The sequence below is a fragment of the Dipodomys merriami genome, unplaced genomic scaffold, assembly GCF_024711535.1.
Source record: "Dipodomys merriami isolate MVZ:Mamm:240054 unplaced genomic scaffold, mDipMer1.0.p SCAF_34, whole genome shotgun sequence".
NCBI classification, from domain to species: domain Eukaryota; kingdom Metazoa; phylum Chordata; class Mammalia; order Rodentia; family Heteromyidae; genus Dipodomys; species Dipodomys merriami.
Genome location: NW_027204937.1, coordinates 1,262,247 through 1,283,466, shown reverse-complemented (window position 1 = coordinate 1,283,466; position 21,220 = coordinate 1,262,247). Strand labels below are relative to the sequence as shown.

The 21,220-nt window shown below is 41.9% G+C and overlaps 1 protein-coding gene and 1 long non-coding RNA gene across 3 annotated transcripts in view; one reads left to right on the top strand and one right to left on the bottom strand.

The window, feature by feature from the left end:
• Positions 1 to 14,565, bottom strand: part of LOC138803227 (uncharacterized) — a 46,002-nt gene extending 31,437 nt beyond the window's left edge. The window contains exons 1-3 of the long non-coding RNA XR_011364911.1: positions 14,339 to 14,565; positions 13,283 to 13,423; positions 9,295 to 9,388 (exon numbers count right to left, since the gene is read on the bottom strand). This is a non-coding gene — a long non-coding RNA (uncharacterized lncRNA). The remainder of the gene's footprint in view (positions 1 to 9,294; positions 9,389 to 13,282; positions 13,424 to 14,338) is intronic.
• A 308-nt stretch (positions 14,566 to 14,873) lies between these two features.
• Positions 14,874 to 21,220, top strand: part of Usp24 (ubiquitin specific peptidase 24) — a 125,390-nt gene continuing 119,043 nt past the window's right edge. For both annotated transcript variants that reach the window (XM_069987136.1, XM_069987134.1), the window contains exon 1: positions 14,874 to 15,455. In XM_069987136.1, the coding sequence (XP_069843237.1) occupies positions 15,138 to 15,455 (318 nt within the window). In that variant the 5' untranslated portion in view covers positions 14,874 to 15,137. The remainder of the gene's footprint in view (positions 15,456 to 21,220) is intronic.

The following is a 21,220-nucleotide window of genomic DNA, read 5'->3' as shown; positions in this document are numbered from 1 at the left end:
AAGTAAAAGATACTACTTATATGTAACCTACATTTGTTGTTATTATGTAATAAGTTGGAATGAAGAAAGCATGGGACAATTAAATCTGATGAACTTGTTTAGCTCAGATACAGACAGTCTTAATTTGGTGGTGATACCTTAAGTTTGGTAAATCCTTTTACCCTTTCAATGTTTCATTTTCTTGCAAATGGATCACTATTATTTTAGTATTCATATTTGAGTATTATTCCATTATTTATACTCAAAGGAGTCTTATTTATATTCAAACTCAAAGAGTATAAATAACAGTAACATATGAATAACTCTAATTTATTTTTAGCAAGCATTCCCATAGCGGTAAGCCTTCACTTAAGACTTGAAGATCAATACCTAAAGCCTCGAGCTATAAAATTAGTCACTGGCTACTGGGTTGTTGGCAGCCAATGTCTGGAGCAATAATATTTTTACTTCATCACTTAGGGCCATAAGTCTCTGGTTTTGAAAGCTTAAAGCAGTAAAACTCTGGTTTTGGAAGCCCAAGATGATCAGCTTAGGGTCTAGAGCTCAGCCTCTGGAGTTCATGACCACCAACACCAAAAAAGCTACCCCATGCCTATGGACAAGTTCATCTGACTAGAGCAAATAGACCTTATTGGCTGTTTGTGACAATCCCTACTCCTAAAATATTCTGAAGGTAAAGTACATGTAGTAAAGAAGCTAGCTTGTGCTCCATCACAACAGACAGCATTTATTTGTTCATCAATGTGTCAGTATAACCAAGGAACACTAATTAGGCAATTACTAGAAGGGGGAAATGATGAAAAGATTTGAGAAGTGCTTAAACAAATTCTTTCCCAAGGGACTTTCCAGAATTCCCAATCTTCTAATTTGCACCATGAATTTCCAACTAGGCCAAGTAATATGACCACAAAACCTTGTGCCATGAACATATGTTGAGAATCATGCTTTACATGTCTAGTCAGTAGCTGTGTCAGGGCAAACGTTGCTGTGGTGAATTTGTTGTCATCCAGTTTCTTTCCTTTTTGGAGCAAAAAAAATCTGACAGGTTCTTGCCCCAATTCTGGCTTTCACTAGCTAGATCTGGAAAATGACTACTTGAGCCTCAGTTGTTTTTGTTTTTATGAGACAATGTTAGGTTCTATGACACTTAAGAACTTGTCCAATTTTGCAATTCTTTGTGGGACTGTAGGAGCTTCAAGAAGTGTCAAAGAAGAATAAGGGCACTCTGGGCCTATTGAGAAAAGGTGGGTTAAAATGAATGGTCACTAGATTCACTCAGTTTTTTGGAGAGTTTATTCTAACACTGTAACATGAGTTATACTTTCTTAAACAGGTTGTTACATAGCACTGAGGGTTTCTAAATTTTAAGTTTATTTTAAAACAAAGTAATAGTCTTATAAAAGAAAAGGATCATTTGACTGAATTTTTCTCTAGAGATTTCTTCTTCTTCTTCTTCTTTTTTTTCCCCTGATGATGGGACGTGAACTCTGGCTGGACCTGGGTGCTGTCCCTGAGCTTCTTTTACTGAAGGCTAGCACTCTACCACTTGAGTCACAGAGCCACTTCCAGCTTTTTCTGTTTGTATGGTACCAAGGACTCGAACCCAGGGCTTCATGCATGCTAGGCAAGCACTCTACACTATCTGGAGATTCTTAAAGGCTTGAGAATCCTACCAAAAAGAGATAGTAGAGTGAAGATTGCCAGGGGTGGTATATATCTGTAATCACAGCTGCAAGGAAGCATAGGTAAAAGGGTGACATTCCAAGGCTAGCTCCAGGCAAAAGGCAAAACACTTTCTGAAAAGTAACTACAGAAAAAAGGGATGGGGCATCACTGCAGTGGCATTTTCCTAGCAAGATGTAGTCCTAAATTAAAAATCCCAGTACTACCAAAGACAGGGAGAGGGTGAGGGAAGGCATACCTCTGCGCTCCTACACAACGGTGTTATGTTCCTTATTTTATAACTTCAATTTACCAAGATAGCTGGAACTTAATTCCCTTCTCTTTGGCTGTCTTTGACTAACAAACAGGAAATCTTCTGAAGATGCTGAGTAAGTGTAAATGAATAATGAAAGAGGAAGTCTTTTGAAAACTCTGAAGCATTCACAAATATTTTGATTATATTTCATACCATTTAAAGTGTAATTTTAGCTTTACCACAGACATGACTTCAGGCTAGCAATTCATAAGCTCCGCCTTTCATATAAAATGAATGCAGTAATGAATGGGAAAGATTAACTAGAAAATGATGGTGGACACCTTTGAAAATTGAGGGTCACTGCCACACTTACTAATTAATAGTAACCATACAATTGTGACATTATAAATAGCTCTGTATTGGAGCAGAACCCAGTGCCCTGCTACTTTTTCACTTGTTGCCATTTTGATTTAGTCCATTAGCTCCACTAACCTATAATTAGCCCAACACCCCGGAAAATTAATCTATCTGGTGACTCAACAGCAGAGAAATGAAACAGACTTCTAAATCATGCTAGAATTACGCTGAAGCCTGAGGGCCAACTCCTCCTAATTCTGAATGACTGAAAAGCTTTGGACTCTGATTTTTCAGCCAAATATAGGGGAATCCATCTTTCCATTTTCAATAATTGAATCTCAACACTGCCACCAAGACAAAAATATTTCTCAGAATTTACATCAGTTATAGTATAGGGAAGACAATTACAGCTGTTATATATTATGCCTGTAGATGCCTCATAAGAATGTGGTTTTGGAGAAGCTAAGCCTACAAGTGTGTGAACAAATCTCTGTCTCCTGGCAGAGGTCCTGGCAGAGGCCAGGATGACATAGGAAACAGATCTTAAATGTCACCAGGTTGTCCCACTATTGGGAGATGGTATAAGTTCTAGGAGGAGGGGCCTAGTGGAAGGAAGTTAAAGTCAAGTCACTGGAGAGGGGATATACCCTCAAAGGGAGTATCGGGACCCAGTCCCTTCCTCCTTTCCTTTCTATCTTCAGGCCACCATGACATGGGAAGTTTCGTTCCACCCTACCCTCCCTGCTATGATGTTCTGCCTCAACAAGTGCCCCAAAGTTCATCTGACCATGAACTGAAGCCTGAAAAAAAATAAACCACTCCTTTTTTTCTTTTTTCTTTCCTCCTCCTCCTCTTCTTCCTTCTGGGTGTGTGTGTGTGTGTGTGTGTGTGTGTGTGTGTGTGTGTGTGTGTGTGTGTGTGTGTGTGTGTGTGTGTGTGTGTGTGTGTGTGTGTGTGTGTGTGTGTGTGTGTGTGTGTGTGTGTGTGTGTGTGTGTGTGTGTGTGTGTGTCCCATAACACTTCCTCTTCCTCTTCTTCTTTTGGTCTGAGGCATTCACTCATTGGCTGACATTTAAAGCCATGACTTCAACTCCAGACCATTCCTTTTTTTTTTTTTTTTGCTGGTTGTGGGGCTTGAACTCTGGACATAGATGCTGTCCTTCAGCTCTTCAGCTCAAGGTTAGCACCATACCACTTGAACCACAGCACCATTTCCAGCTTTTTCTGCTTATGTGGTGCTGAGGAATCAAACCCAGGGCCTTATGCATGCAAGGCAAGCACTCTACCACTGAGCCACCTTCCCAGCCCATTCCTTTTTATAAGTTGATTTTCTTAGGTGTTTTGTCACAGTAATGAAACACGACTACCACACGGAGTAGAGTATTCTTAGAGGGCATGAAAAGAGGCCATCCACTGGGAAGAAAGGGTTTGTGGAAAGTTACTAAAGTCAAGAGAGCACATGCACTAATACTCGGGCTTGAACTCAGGGCCTGGGTGCTGTCCCTGACCGTTTGTAATCAAGGCCAACACTCTACCACTTGAACCATAGCTCCACTTGCATCTTTTTGGTGGTTAATTGGACTTTCCTTCCCAGGTTGGCTTTCAATCATGGTCCTCAGATCTCAGCCTACTGAGTAGCTAGGATTACAGGTATGAGCCACCATGCTTAGTACCATGCTTAGTGTCTGACACTTTCTGTGTCAGTCTATTGGATTCATAGCTTATCTGTTATAAAAAAAAAATTCCAAAGTGGAGATGGCAAAAACAACTTGCCCAGAGAACAGGTCTACCTATTAGTTTAGAGGAGCTGAAGACAACCCATTGCTTACTGGTTCTGGAAAATAACTACAAGCTAGTATGTGATTGCCATTAGGTCAGTTACATCCTCCTCCTAAGTGAAGTACAAGATAACATTAATGTGTAAGCAAAGTACAAATGACTCTTCATTTGGCAACACTGTCTTTACCAAGGGATAGATGGACTTAAGAATTGTCTTTACTGTTAGGCACCAGAGGCTCATGCCTACGATCCTATCTACTCAAGAGAGTCACAGCTCGAAACCAGCTCAGGCAGGAAAGTCTGTGAGACTCTTACCTCCAATTAACTACCAAAAAAGCCAGGAACAGAGATGTGGCTCAAATGGTTGAGTACTGCCTTGAACAAAAAAGCTCAGGTTAAAAAAAAAAAAAAAGCTCAGGTAAAATGCCAAGGCCTGGAGTTGAAGCCCCAGGACCAAAACAAAACAACAACAAAAGAATTATCTTTACTTTTATCTCAGCTTATTCTATTGTCCATACTTTTTGTTTCAGAAATACATATTCAGAAACACGATTCCTCTAAAAGTAATTGTCCTTACTCCAATATTATCATTATATTTTAAAACAAAGTGTTACTAAATTAATCCAGTGTCATATATAAAGAATTATCAAAGCCGGGTTCCGGTGGCTCACATCTGTAATCCTAGCTACTGAGGAGGCTGAGATCTGAGAATCACAGTTCAAAGCCAGCTCAGGCAGAAAAGTCCGTGAGACTCTTATCTCCATTAAACCACTAGAAAACCAGAAGTGGTGCTATGGCTCAAGCGGTAGAGTGCTCACCTTGAGCTGAAGAGTGCAGGGATAGGGCCCAAGCCCAGAGTTCAAGCCCCATGACCAAAAAAAAAAAAAGAATTATCAAGCATGACCAACTGGGATTTATCCCCAAAATTCAAGTCTGATTTAACATCTGAAAATCAATGACAATAGACAATATCAACCGGATTTGTTTTTCAGATTTTGGACATTTATTGAAAATTCTAAAAAGGATCTCCATATTTGGGATCAAGCAATTTAATTAGTATCTGGAAGTAAAAGAAAAGAATGAGGAGAAGAAGAAGGAAGAGGAATGGGAAGAAAAGGAAGGAAGAGAATGGTTCCTACCTGTCTAGACTAGGATGGAATACTGTTAGCCATTTTCTATCCAACTCCTCTGTGTTCTACAGTCTTTGCACATACTCTAGTCTAGATCTCCTCCTTAAGGCAATTGTTGGCTGTCTTGTCTCCATAGGATATTTAAAAATTACATGATTATTAGGTATAGTGCTATGCCCTTATAGTCCTAGCTATTTGGCAGACTGAGGCAAAGGTTTGAAACCAGCTGACAACATAGCAACACCCCAGCTCAAAAAAGAAACAAAAATGTTCCATATGATTATCTTAGTAGATGAAGAAAAAGTACCTGATAAAATACAATACCTTTTATAACTAAAACAAATCCACTCAGAAGAAAAAGAAAACTTCAACTGGATCCTGAACATCAATAAAAAATATGATGACATGATACTTAATGTAAAAGACTAGCTTATTCTTTTCCCTAAGATCAGAAGCAAGACAAATGAAGGCTGCTGTCATCATCTATGTTCAACACCATGCTACAGGTTCTAGCCAAGGTATTTAGGCAAGAAAAGTAAGAGCCATCCAGATTAGAAAAAAGTAAGTCCACATCTATTCAGATAATAGAATTTGTACATACAAAATCCTAAGGAATACACTAAAAAACATTAGGACAAGTATGGTTGCAAATTACAAAATTCCTATACAAAATTCTATTATACTTTTATACAGTCGTCCAAGAATGAAATTTAAACAATAATTCCATGTACAAAAGGAGTAAAACATTTAGGAACAAATTTAGACAAAGAACTATAAGACTTACATTTCTGAAAACTGTGAAACATTGGTGAGAGAAATTAAAACCTAAATAAGTGTAAAGATATCTGGCATTCATGGCTTAAGAGTTAATATTACTCTATTAACATGACAATGACAATACTCTTCAAATTTATCTACAGATTCAATGCAATCTCTATGAAAATCATGGATGACTTCCTTTAAGAAAGTAATTAGCTGATTCTAAAATTAATATGGGGGTCCAGATGGCCAAAATAATTTGAAAACGAAGAACAAACTTGAAAGACTCACACTAGATTTTAAAACTTGCTGGTTTGCTCACTTTCTAGTAAGGAAAGGAACAGTAATCAAGACAGTGGCACAGCACTGAGATTCCAGAAACAAAGCCATAAGTGTGTGCTTACTTGGTATTTGACAAAAATGCAAAGATGATTCAACTAAGATGACTAGGAAGACATATGTAAAAGAATGTAGCTATCACACACCACAAACATGAACTCAAAGTGAATCAAATACCTAAAACTGTAAATCCCTTTGAAGAAAACATAAGCAAAGGCTTAAAGTTGTTGTGCTTAGCAGTGACTTGGATATAACACCAAAAGTATAAGCAATAACAAAGAAAATTAGGTAAATTAGACCATTGCCAAACTTAAAACTTTTATGCTTCAAAAGACTCTACAAAAGGTGAAAAATACAACCATGGAATGGCAGATACTTTCAAATCACATATCTGGTAAGGCACTTGAATCAAAAATATAAAACATAAATAACCCAATTCAAATATGGCCAATCAACTTGAGTAAAAATTCTTTCCTCAAAGGCAAAAGCAAAGATAGTAATTACTTGAAACAGATGCTCAACATGACAAATCATCAGAGAAACTCAAATCAAAACCTCAACAAGATATTACTCCAGGGCTGGGAAGGTAACTCAGTGGTAGAGCGCTTGCCTTGCATGCATGAGGCCCTGGGTTCGATTACTTAGCACCACATAAGCAGATAAAAAAAAGCCAGAAGTGGCGCTGTGGCTCAAGTGGTAGAGTGCTAGCCTTGAGCTGAAGAGCTGAGGGACAGCGCTCAGGCCCAGAATTCAGGCCCCACGACCGGACCCCAAAAAAAAGATGTTACTCCATAACCACTAAGATGGCTATAATTTCAAAGAGTCAATAAAACCAGAGAGGATGTGGAGAAATAAGAACCCTCATACACTGCTGGCTGGAAAGTGAAATGGTCAGGCCATCTTGGAAAACATTTTGGCAGTTCCTCAACAAGTTAAACAGAGTTAACATTTGACTCAGCAACTTAATTTCTAGGTATATAACCAAAAGAAATGTAAACACATGTCCACACAAAAACTTAAAAATTTACAATGGCACCATTCATAATACCCCAATGTGGAAGCAACTCATGTCTATCATGAATGGATAAAAATATGCAGTAAATTGCCAGGCACCAATGGCTCATGCCTGTAATCCTAGCTACTCAGGACGCTGAGATCTGAGGATCACAGATTGTGGTTCGAAGCCAGCCCTGGCAGGAAAGACTCTTATCTCCAATAAAGCACTAGAAAACCGGAAGTGGCGCTGTGGCTCAAACGGTAGAGCGCTTGCCTTGAACTGAAGAGCTGAGGGACAGCGCCCAAGCTGAGAGTTCAAGCCCCATGACCAACAACAACAACAAAATGTAGTATACCCATTGTAATGCCATCTTATTCAGCCAAATGGAATGAAGCACCGATACATAGGACAGAATGAGCAAAATATCAAAAACATGCTAATGTCAGACCCAAAAAAGCACATATTAAAAGTCCATTTTATATAAAGTTTTAGAGTAAGAAAATCTATAGATACAGAAAGTAGATTCATGATTGTTTATACTTGTTGGGGAATGTATGGGAAGACAGGGGAGTAATAACTAGTCTACAATACCAGGGCTTGTGAACACAGGACCTTGTGTATGCTCTCATTCAGTCTTCTTGCTCATGGCCAGTGCCTTTATCACTTTATCAGTCCAGCATTTTTTTTTTTGTTGCATGTTTTTCAGTCCAGCATTTTTAAAGGTTACAATTCCATAAGTCAGGTTATGAGTACAATGCCAGCCCAGCTTTTTTCTTGTTAGTTGGAAATGATATCTCACAGACTACTCTGTTCAGGCTGACTTCAAACTGATACTTCCAGGTATCAGACTAGTAGCTAGGGTTTCAGGCATGATCCACTGATACCTGGTACACATATGTAAATATCCGTATACATGTTTATGTATATATATGCATATATATGCAAATATATGCATATGTATATATATATATATATATATATATATACACACACATGCCATTTGAATGCATTAAAATCTGATGTGTTAAATATTGTGGATTTTTTTTCTGAAACAAAACTCACCTGAACCCCCATTTGCAAAGTACTGAGACACTGAATTATAATCGTAAGTGGGACTTCCTCTAAGTCCAGAGAGAAATTTATTTTGTTATCGGGGCTTATGTGGTGAAAGTATTAAGGGCCCTCAGGTCTTTGGTCTACACTGGTTAAGGCTCAGTCTGTGTGTGTAGATACGGTTCTTTGAGGGAAGTTACTATGCTAAATATCAGGTAATTGGGGGTGGGGGGCAGGTTAGACCATAGATCTTGGGATCCTCCCTGGCAGTTGACTTTCTTAGCTCTGTCTACTTCCCAAGCACTGTGAAGCAGGAGGGAAAAACTCCTCCTCCTCACAGAATTCCCCAAACAGAAACTTCTCATAGTTGTAGAAAGTCTCCTTGTCTGTCAGGGCCTGCTCCTTTCACCTCCACCTTGAAATCTTCTTGTCTACTTTTTTCCTTTATGAGATTTCTGCTTCCAGAAATAACAGATCTGCTTGCTTAAGACCATAACTCCTGTGGAGAATAACCAGAATAGCTAGACAAAAACACAGGAAATATCTGTTTGAAGACACTGAAAAGCACCCAAGACAGTGAGAATTTGAAGGAAAGAGAAAGAAAGTAGAGTCTGTTGGGCCTATCATTTAACATGGCTTTCATGTATTTGGTGATGCTTACCAGCAGCCTAAAGGCAAAGAGATGAGGAGAGCTTTGAGTAGTCCTACAGGGATGAGATGACAAAAACTGGAGATCAAAAGCCACTAAAGAGAAGGTGCCCTGGCGAGCGCCCTAAAATGTCATTAGATATAGTAAAATGTTGCACTGCTGGTCCTCCAAAGAACTATACAGTTCAGGATTTTAGGCCTTCACACTGGCTTTGGATGTGACCATGTTAATTGTTTTTGCTTTTTTTTTTTTCTATCAACAGTACATCCATAAAAGTGACACAAAAAGGAAGTTGATAAGGGATTTTGCTCACTTGGTTGCACTTCTGGGATTCTCCTTCTTAGGATCCAGCTTTCAGGCTTCAGTCAAGGTTGTTCCAGTGCAAAGCTATTCCACACAAAGAGGCTCTAGAGGATGGAGAAGAGATCATGTGGAAGAGCACCAAAATGTTCCAGTCAGCTCTAAGTTGAATGTAGCTTTATGAGTGGTTCCAGACAATGCACAAGACTTCAGCTAACTCAGAGAATTATTAGAACTGTTACAACCCGTGGTGACCAGGGACAAGACAACAATGCACACCAGACTGTGGAACTGAGGTTTGGGGTACCAGGAACCTGAAGTCTTCCACCAGCTTCAGGTGTCCTGAGTCCCTTTTACAAGGTATTTGCTGAGTAGGGGTTGCGTTGCAGAGAGTGAAGTCACAATTTCCTTAAAGTCACAAACACCAATCATGTAGTATAATCTTACTCAAGTGATAATTTCTTTATCTTAAGAAGCAGGTGTAAGCAGTAAATGACTTACAGTTAGCATAGATTTTTGTCTATCTCCAAGTTCTCAGAAAGTTTGGTGTGAAATTAGCCTACACCAGGATTCCCATCAAGCCAGGACTGATTGAACCTTTCAGAAAACTCTCAGCATTCTGAGAGTTCATGTTGGGAGGAGGCATCCCATCCTCCCAATCCTTTTGGGTCTCACAATTTGGCTTCTGGGGGTTCTCACAACTATCAAATCATAATTTAAAGCCATAAATGTCAAGGTGATTTGAGTAAAGAAATAGACAACACAGTTAGAGATCCTAAAGAACCATAGGTGGTTCTTAAGAGATATGGAGAATCATGGTTCCAGGCCTGGATAAAAAGTTCAGAAGACCTCATTTCAAACAATAGCTGAGCACAATGTCAAGCACCTGTCATCCCAGATACTGTGTGAAACACTTGAGGTTGAGTCCAAGCTGGCCTGAGCAGAAAGAGAGGGACTATCTCAAAAATAACCAGAGCAGAACTAGAAGCATGACTCAAGTGATAGAAGGCTTGCTAAGCATGCACAGGTTCTGAGTCCAATCCCCAGTACCACCAAACAGAAACACACACACACACACACACACACACACACACACACACACACACACACACACACACACACACACACACACACACACACACACACACACACACACACACACACACACACACACACACACACACACCATACTACAAAGGGCTGGAGGCATGGGTAAATGGTAGAATGCTTGCCTAGCATGAATGAAGCCATGAATTCATACTCAGAAGAAGATAAGGGGGGAAAAGAAAAAAGAAAAAAGAACCTTGGGTGGGTCAAAAAATAGACTTGCCCTCACAAACACTGATATCCAGCTTAACACAAAATAAAAACAAAATAAAACCCCCTGATTGTATTAAGTAGTTAAGCATCCAAACTTCTAACTACTGTGCTTACAGAATAGAAGTACTGGCAAGGGGAAAATCAGACAACAAAAACAAACCCATGGGAGGTCGCCTATGGAGCTTAGCAGCTGTGGCCAATATATTCAAGAAATTAAGAGACAAGGCAGTTTCAGCAAAGATGTGGAAGGCATAAAAAGAATTAAAGTGAAATTTAAAAACCTAAACATATAATAATTAAAATTAAGAACTCAGGGCTGGGAAGGTGGCTCAGTGGTAGAGCACTTGCCTTGCACACATGAGTCCCTGGGTTCGATTTCTCAGCACCACATAAGCAAAAAGAAAAAAAGTCAGAAGTGGCGCTGTGGCTCAAGTGGTACAGCGCTAGCCTTGAGCTGAAGAGCTGAGGGACAGCGTCTAGGCCCAGAGTTCAGGCCCCATGACCGGACCCCCCCCCCAAAAAAAAGAACTCAGTAAGTGCATTTAACAGCAGATAGAATATAGCCTAAGACAGAATCTGTGAACTAGAAGAGAGGAAAGAAGTATCTAAATGAAGCAGAGTGACAAAAGGACAGAAAAACAAAGAAATCTGCATAGGAGTGACTTGATTCCATGTAAAAGTCTCACATATATATATAACTAAAGTCTCAGAGGGAGAAAATGGAGAATGAAAAACAGTATTTGAAAAAAGTAATGAACAGCTGGGTTATGGTGGTGTGCACCTGTGATCCCAGCTCTTAAAAGGCTAAGGCAGAAAGATCTGACGTTCCAGGCCAGTATGGGCTACACAGTGAGACCCTGTCTCAAAATAATAATGACTCTTTGTTCAATCATCTTTATAATAACAATAAAAATGATAAAAATGACCAATAATCTGCCAAGTTAATGAAAGACCTGAAGCAACATATCCAAAAATCTCTACAAACTCCACTGAAGACAAGCATAAAGAAAACCAAATTCAGACTCATGATAGGTAATCTTCTTCTTCTTCTTCTTCTACTACTACTACTACTGAGATTGTGCGGGGCTATAGCTCAGTGGCAGAGCACTGATAGAGCAAGCACAAGGCCCTGGGTTCAATCTTTGACACTACAAAAAAGAAAAGAAAGAAAAGAAAAAAGGAAGTCAAAGACTGTGTATTAGAAAAGAAAAAAGGAAGTCAAAGATTGTGTATTAGATATGAAAACAAAATTCAACTCTTTGCTTCAAAGTGGTTATCTAGGAAAGCTAATAAGATTTAATTTAACTCCTAACGGCCCACTAACTTCACACTCCCTCCCCCATAAACCACTGTTGACACTGCAGTTAGGTTGATCTTTCCAAAAGTTAAGTAACATTACATGTATGTGTAAATGATTCAGTGGCCTCCCATTACACCAGAACAAAATGTGAACCCCTTAGCATAGTTTACATAGCCCTCTTGGATCCAGTGTTTATCTTCTTGGCTTCTTTTCTCTCTCATACTTTTCTGGAACTTTATACGCCACTCAACTGGCTTTCAAGCTCACTAAACAGCTTTACCTTCACCACAGGGCCTGTACACAATGCTATTCCCCTCCTTTGGGACTACTTATTCCATATTCCTTTTCCTATCTTGACTTTTAACATTAAAGTTTAAATGTCTTTTTTCATTCCAGCTTTCCTAGAATTGGTAATTCATCTCTAGAGAGCAAGAAATTTCCCCTTACATCCTGAAATTCTGCTATCAAAGCATCTATCATACTTTATGATCACTTATTTCCCTTTATTGACTACAAATCCCCAAAGGACAGAAACTGTATGTCATGCTCACAAATGTCTCCCTTGTCCTCAGCCAGACTCAAAATAGACACTTAAAGAATAATCTTAAAATTACTAATTAATATTAGAATCCTCTATGTTTTGTCTTTAAAATAGTTCACCAAACCTCACTTTTGGTCCTAGTTTTTTTTCCCCCTTTTTCTTTTGAAGATTTTTATGTGAACTGAATGTAATTTAAATTTTTTCTAGGTCCTTTTAAAAAATGCTTTCTGAGGGGATGGTAGGGGGAAAACAATGGAGGGGGTAACAATGTTCAAGAGGAAGTGTACTCATTACCTCACTCATGTAACTGTAACCCTCTGTATAGTATCTTTACAATAAAAAAAATTAAAAAAAATGCTTTCTGGATTTTACTGTGAAAAAAAGGTAAAAAATGTAAACAAAAAATATAGATAACATTTTCTGGATATTACTGGAATAAAAATAAAAATGTAAATGAAAAGTATAAATATTCATACCATAGAACTTACCCCTGCTCTCTCAACTCAGCAGGATTTAAAAGTGCTGGTTTGCTTTCATACATGCAAAAAAGTGTGATTTTACTGTTTGCATCCTCAAATGACACTGGCTTTTCAATCACTCTAGGATCTGATTCAAAAATGGCCTTCCTTGTATTTTTGTAGGCTTTGTGGCTCCTTTCCAGTTTGTATCAGACTGTTTTTCTTGCTTCCTCTTCTCAGCTAGTTCCAGCTTCCTCTGTCATGTTCTTTAAGCCTGCCACTGTTGATGAGTCTTTTTATGTGCCATCTGAATCAGCTGCCTCTGTCTCATTACCTCTTAGGCTCTATCTCAAATTATAGTGGTAAATAATTTTGTCTTTACCTGTTACCTTCTCTCCCTTGCTAATTCATCTGAGTTAGTCACTGAATTAACTCTTCAAACACAGGGACAATGATGCTTCTCTCCTTTTTCCACCTTCAAACGGTCTCTTCTGTCACCAGTACCAACAACAGAACCTGGCACCTGGAAAAGGTAAATACTTGTTAAGTAAATCAAATACATCAACATGTACTATCTGACAGGCTGCAGTTGCATTACTTTTGTTCTTCATCCACATGTAAGTATGTAATACTTCCCTGTTATCTACAAGATGGTTAACACTTAATAAAATTTTATTTCAGTATCTACTTTGTGATCCATTTCAGTTATTGGCATCCTTCCTTAGCAGGTTCGTTTGTTGTCGTTTAATGTTGTTCAGAAGTGGGAAGATTTATTTTGTAATTTTCTCTCAGAGTATGAGGCCTAGACTGGTCTATTAGTCTACCATGCTAGCTTTCAATTGAGAAGGACAAACACAGGATAGTTACTTCATTTAAATGTGAACATAATAAATTCACCCTGTAAATCAAATCGTTGGTGTTTACACACATGGAAGGCAAGTTATTAAGCCAGAAAAAGATCATTGGGGATCAGGGAGAAAGATGCAAATAGAATGCAGAGGAAGTCCTGGGTATTGCCACCAATTTGGGCTTCCGGTTCCGAGATGGAGCAGGATGAAAGCATTAGGATATGTACTAAATTAGCAAGTATGCTATGATAGAAGGCAAATAAATACATGTCCAGGAGCTTGGGAGAGAGCTTAGAAGCTTGAACTTGGAGAAAACAATTTCCTTAAGAAAGGACCATGAAGTGGGCACAGAATACCAAAGCTGAGGTGGAAAGGGAAAGTAGGCCCTTAAAGGGAGGAAAGAATACTGAAAAAATGGGGGGGGGGAAGAGTTAAAAAATCGGGGATGGGATGCTCCCCAAAGAGGAGCTTCTGAACCTTGAGCTGGTTAGCCTAGCATGGGAGTAGAGGTCTAGAAGGTTCTGGATGAGGGAAGGGATGGAACACAGCGTGCACTAGGATTTCGATGTGGGGTTGTTACGCTCAGGCACCTGGGCCTAAGTCTGGTCCAGTGCGGCGAGGTTCGGCGGCCGCGGCCAGGTTCGGGGGAGCCGGCGCGGTGACTGGACGCCTCCGGACTGCGGGGCACCGTGGCGGGGTGTAGGTGCACCCTGAGGGCGGGGCCAGAGTCCCCCAGGAGGCGTTGGGGTCTCCCGGGATGCAGGGGCGTCCCGGGCTACTCCGCTTCGGCAGCGGGTCCTGCGCGGCTCGGGGTGCCGGGCGGCCGCGGGGACCACGGCGCAGCTCCAGATCCCGCTCGGCGCCGCTCGGGCCCCGCCCGTCCCGGGGGAACCTGTTGCCGGAGCGCGGGGCAGGCGCGGCGCGGACTGGCGGACGGACGGCCCTCCCTCTCCAGGGGCCCCGGCGGCGGCGCAGCCGCCCTTTCACCTCTGACTCGCCCCGCCCCGCTCCACGCGCCTTCACTAGCAACACCCAACCCCTCGCCCCCCCTCCCGCCCCCGCCGGCCCTCGGCGCCCGGGAACGGCCCCGCGCCGCGGCTTCCGGGAACGGAGGCGCGGCCCCGCGCGAGAGGAGGAGAGGCCAACATGGCGGCGCGCAGGGCTGGGCCGGGCGGCCGCGCCTGAACGACTCCTTACCCGGGCTGCGCTCCGGACGCCCGCGTCCGCACCCATCTTAGCCCGCTGGCCGCGGAGCACGCGGGACACGGACACAGCAGACCGCTCCGCCGCGGGGCCGGCGCCCAGGCCGCGGCGCGAGGCCCGCCAGGCCCGGCACCCGCCACCGCTTCGCTGCGGCTCGCCGGCCGGCGCGGCCCGGAGGCGCGAGCCATGGAATCGGAGGAGGAGCAGCACATGACCACGCTGCTGTGCATGGGCTTCTCGGACCCTGCCACCATCCGCAAGGCCCTGCGCCTGGCCAAGAACGACATCAACGAGGCCGTGGCGCTGCTCACCAACGAGCGGCCGGGCCTCGACTACGGCGGCTACGAGCCCATGGACAGCGGCGGCGGCCCCAGCCCGGGGCCCGGTGGCGGCCCGCGGGGCGACGGTAGCGGGGACGGCGGCGGCCCCTCCCGCGGCGGGAGCACGGGAGGCGGCGGCGGGTTCGATCCCCCTCCTGCCTACCACGAGGTGGTGGACGCGGAGGTGAGCTGGGCCACCCCGACCCCCGCGGAGTGTCCCGCGGGGAGAGGACACACCCCGCCAGACATGGGTGTGTGTGTGTGTGTGTGTATGTGCGCGCGCGTGTGCATGTAGTGGGGGTGCAGGGCTCCGGGACCGTGAAGACAGGGCCGGCTCTGGGCACCGGCAGAGGTCACCCGGCCGGGGTCAAGTGCGGAGAGTGATCTTCAGGACTGGAATGGAGCTGGGGGCTCGCGGTGCGGATAGGTGTCCCCACCTTCTAACCTAGCACGCGGATGCAGTGGGAAGGGGCCATCCCGGGCAGGGTGGAGGGTCCGGGGCCTGCATCCACGGTACTGGAAAGTGGCACTTGAGGAGGACACGCGTTTCCTTCGTCGCGAATCGGCCCCTAAGTGACCAGCTAGGTCTAGATCTCTTGGCCCCAGGCTGCAGGGATAGATTGGGGAAGTAAGGCAGCAGTTCAGTCAGGGAGAAAGTGGGTTGGTCCGTACAAGGCCTTTTTAGGCTAAGAGGAGGACTGTTGGAATGGGATTTGGGTTTGGGGCCCAGGGTCTGGAAGGGAGTTGTTGAGCAAGGTCTAAACTGACAAGGAACTGGACAGGGCCTGGAATGAGATAGGAGTTGATGTAAGGTGGGGGGAGGAGACGCACCTTACTAAGAGGCTCATTTAGATGCTTAAGGCTTTGCCAAGATTAGGTATTGGTAGCTTGTGGTGGGTATTAAATGACTGCGCAAAGGTACAGGTAGGTAGGAGGCCTGCGTAGGAATGGGAGCTGAGGGAGGACGGCTGTGGTGAGATCTGGAGCTGGAGGATACAGCTAGGTCCTAGGCTGGGTGAAGGGAAAGCTGATCATGGAAAGGAGAGGAAGTGCGATTGTAGCAACTAGCAGGGTGACAGGGGTAGAGCTAAGCTTGGTGGGGGTGGATAATGGGCCCGAGGAGCAGTCTGCCAGCTCTCATCAGACAGCTCAAGTCTAATTGGAGAAAACCAGGTTTCTTTAGTTTGGGGTGTGAACAGGGAACTTGGGGGAAAAGGCAGACTTACTAAAATGAAGAAAAAAGATCAACCAGAAACAACAGTGCTTTTGATTGATTCCTTTGAAGAAAAATGACAGCTTATGGCAGAAATTCTGTTGAAAAATGCATTTTAGGGTCTAGGAGAACAACCTGGCCTAACTACAGATGATTAGTGATGATTTGTATTTTTAGACAAATGAAGCTAAGCTTGGAAGAGTTTCCTAAGCAGTGTTATGCCCTGTAACTATGTTTTTGTAGTGTTGCTTAGGCTGAAAGAAAGGTTTAGGAAAGAAGGTGATACTTTAGAAAACCCTGGGTTTCTGCACAAGATTTCTTTGGTTTCCAGGCTGTCACCACACTTGGTTAGACTGGCTTTTATTACCCATTAATTCCGTTGTATCATTGATGAGTATGTGGAAGAAAAAACTTATGGTTTGGGAATCATTAAAAAAAATTCTTTGCAGCATTAACTATGCTTAAGTCACTTTAACGAATGAATCTCATTGTCAGTCCCAATTATGCCTTTCCTTGTTCTTGCTAGTTTTGACCCAGTTTTGAAATAAAGAAAGCTGCTGCTTTTTCTGAAGGTGGTTGTATATGTGTACAAAGTTCAGGTATCCTCACTATGTAAGAAATTTATTCTCTGTCACGCTTAGTTCCCGTGATTGAAACTCAAAAGTAACATGTACTATGTGGTGTAAGTAACATTAGCATACTTCCTGTATATTTAAATATGAAAAATTCTGAGTACCTTCTTGTGAGCCCAGTGGTAGACAGCATTTGCTTTCAGGTAACTAAGAATCTATCTTTTTGAAGCTGTGTCAAGTCTTTTATTTCCTCTGACTTGTGGGTTTGACATGGGGGCACCTGCACTTTTTACTTTTGAAATCTCAAGAGAGTGGATGATTGGGTCTGTCCTACCCATGAGGCATGTCGCTAGGCATGTAGGCTCTTTCTTGGCATGCAGAAAAGCCTGGTGAGTGTTTCACCTAAAGTTTTCTAGTGCATGCCACCCATGAGGCTTGTACATCCTTACTTATAAGTTGTAGGAAACTGAAACTATTAAATGCCTACAATGTGTCAGGCTCTCTATTAGAGGCTTTAGGTCAGTGAGATAGTTATATCACCATTTTAAAGATTTGATTGAATATGATTAGTTAGTAGCAAACTAAATTTGTTCTGATGTCAGGTCTCTGATGTCAAAAACCAGTGTGCTCTGCTCCATTTATGGTTTTGCAGTTCAGTTCACTTGGTGGAGGTATGGATAAAAAGGAAAAATAGGAATGATGTGTCAAGCACTAAATCAAGGAGTAAATAGAAAAGAGACTGAAAGGAGAATCAGATGTTGTTAAAGCAGAAGCCCCTTAGAAATTAATAGTTGCACAGATACAATTTCCAGGCCCCAAAGATAAATGGCTGTCTCTGCAGAGGATGGGGCTCTAACGCAGGCCTCTCACTAAAGGGACCAGGGCTGTTTCTCTCTGCCAGCTGCTTTCCTTTCAAAGGAAAAAGGAACAGCATGCTGAAGTGTATTCTAGGGAAAGAAGAGAGTAAATAACAGGGCCATTGTCAATTAGTGTATAATTCACCCTTTTTATTTCTAATAATTGAGTATAGAACTTAATTATATGCATATCTGTTTTCTGTATAGAAAATCTCAGTTTTAATGTTCTAAATATATCTAAGATTATATGGAATAAAATCTAAGAAGAAAAATGAAAGCTGGATGCTGGTGGCTCACATCTGTAATCTTAACTACTCAGGAGGCTGAGATCTGAGGATTGCAGTTCAAAGCCATCCGGACAGGAAAGTCCATGAGACTCTAATCTCCAATGTACCACCAGAAACTAGAAGTGGCACTGTGGCTCAAGTGCTAGAGCACTAGCCTTAGCTGAAGAGCTGAGGGACAGCGCCCAGGCCCAGAGTTCAAGCCCCACGACCCACCCCACCCCACCCCCCCAAAAAAAAAGAAAGAAAAAAGAAAAATGAGGTCTGGGGATGCAGCTCATCATAGATCAAGTACCTAGCATACACAAGGCCCTGGGTTTGATCCTGAGCACTGAAGAAAAAAAAAGGAAAGAAAAGGTAAATAAGTTTATTTTATATGTGTGCCTTGGGGACAGGCACATTTTCTCACTCGGTTAAGAATCCACATCCCAGGGGCAGGGAATGAAGTGGCAAACAGAACATAGCGTTTACATTCAAGTGGGGCTGAGTCCAGAGCTCTCATTTTACAAGAATGAGTGATTTCCCAAGGTCATGTGGCTAGAATCAGTTTAGTAATTTGGGGCTTTGATATGATGTTGTTTAAAAATTGAAAAAGTAAAAGTTAACTTCTACCTCAAGAGAAGCAAGGAAAATGCAAGTAGGGACCCAGATGTCTTGAAAAACACGTAACTGCATAGAAAGCTAACTGGATAAAGCTGGGTAAAGGAAGGTACAGCTTTGCAGAGTTGGGTTGGATTCTTAATAGCATAGCTGAATGTGTGTTTTCATGTAGTGCCTGGTCCCCTGGATGAGTCTGAAAGAGACTTTGTGAAGCTCTCTGGTTTTGATTTGAAGAGCATTACTTCAAAACCATTCCATGTCAGGCAAGATTCAGTTCTGCCATTACAAAACATGAGCTCTCTTTTTATTTAGCTGGTTCTAGGGCTTGAACTCAGGGCCTGGGCATTGTTCCATAGGTTTTTTTTGTTGTTGTTCAAGGTTAGCGCTCTACCACATGAGCCACAGCTCTGCTTCCAGCTTGTTAGTAATTCATTGGAAATAAGAGTCTCACAGTCTGCTGCCCACACTAGCTTTAAACTGCTCTCCTCCGATCTCAACCTTTTTAGTAGCTAGGATTGTAGGCATGAGACACTAGCAACAGTCTTCTCCTGATTTTTAACACTCCATTGTTTGAACTCATGCTCTTCACAGGTCTTCAGTTGGTCCTTCAGATCCTGCCTGGGAGGGCAATAGAAATCTGAATCATGTACCCTGGGCATCTTGTACAATCTCAGTTTTGTGTTTCAAAAATAATTTCTTTGCCAGGAATTTCACATTAACTAAGGATATCCCTTTCTTAGCTCTACAATTCTGTTAGTATTTTCAGAAGTAGCGTGCAATACATGATCTGATAAATATTGTGAACTTGTTTTGTTCCTATTTCAATGTGGGCAACCCTTCTGGAAGTATTTTTTCCAAAAGTATTTGCTTCGTGTGTGTGTGTGTGTGTGTGTGTGTGTGTGTGTGTGTGTGTGTGTGTGTGTGTGTGTGTGTGTGTGTGTGTGTGTGTGTGTGTGTGTGTGTGTGTGTTTGCTTCGTGTGTGTATTTTCCAAAAGTATTTGCTTCGTGTGTGTGTGTGTGTGTGTGTGTATTTTCCAAAATCGTGTGTGTGTGTGTATGTGTGTTTATTGTTAAGAGCTCCAAAGTTAATCCTGCTATATTTGAATCCCATAAAAATTAAAATCACATTAGCTTGTAGTTCTTTAACCCACTTCTACTTCTGCCTCCTTTTGGGGAGTGTTAGAATATAAATGAGGTTTATTTTCTAATTCATTTTCTTTTTTTCCTAAATTAACAATCCTTTTATTTTTTGTCTCAGTAAGGCAAAATTTACTTCTGCTCAGAATGGTGAACCATCAGCCAAAAATCTAGTTAGCAAGCACTAATCCTAATATTTCTTTTTTTTGGGGGGGGGGAGAGGGGTCTGGTCACTGGGCCTGAACTCTGGGCCTGGGCGCTGTCCCTCAGCTCTTCAGCTCAAGGCTAGCGCTCTACCACTTGAGCGACAGTGCTATTTCCGGCTTCTTTTCTTTTTGCTTATGTGGTGCTGAGGAATCGAACCTAGGGCCTCAGGCATGCAAGGCAAGTGCTCTACCGCTGAGCCACCTTCCCAGCCCTCCTAATATTTCTTGAGCATAAATTAAAGGAGTAAATTCTAGCTGTTAGTGGCCTGGAGTTTCAATTTACTATGTTTTGGTAAATTAAAGAATTATTTAAAAGGTTGAGTGAAAAATAAATTTAAGCAGGGCACTAGTGCCTCACACTTGTAATCCTAGCTGCTCAGGAGGCTGAGATCTGAATGCAGTTCAATGTTAGCCTGAGCAGAAAAGTCTGAGACTCTTATCTCCAATTAACTACCAGAAAACCTAAAGTAAAGCTGTGGCTCAAGTGGTGGAGTGCTAGCCTTTAGCAGAAGAGTTCAAGGACAGCTTCCAGGCCCTGAGTTCAAGCCCCATACCAACAAAAAAAAAAAATTAAAATTAATTTCCCAAATAGTTGAAACCAAAGGAAACAAAAATAGGAAATCTGAAAAGTGAATAAGAAAAGTCTAGTTTTTGAAATAAGAATTTTCCTCTGATGTGTATATATCTCCTTTGAGAATTAGGGTCTGTGAATTCAACCCAGAGTTATATTTTCACCCTGTAACTAGTTGGTCATTTGCTTTGAGAATAAATGTAATTTATTTATTATAATGAAATCACAAGGATTATGAAAGCTTTATACAGCATACTATCATTAGCTTAAAATTTGAAACCAATTGCCATATTAGAAAAGTAAATATAATGCTTTAACAATTTGAACAGAAGGTCTCAACTTTATCAGAAAAATACTATAATGTACAAGCATATTTTATGCTTGCCTCACAAATGTCGTATACCATTCTTTTGAATCTGAGTGCAATACTGAACATTTTATTTTATTTTATTTTATTTTATTTGAGAACATACTGTACAGAGGGGTTACAATTACATGGGCAGGATAA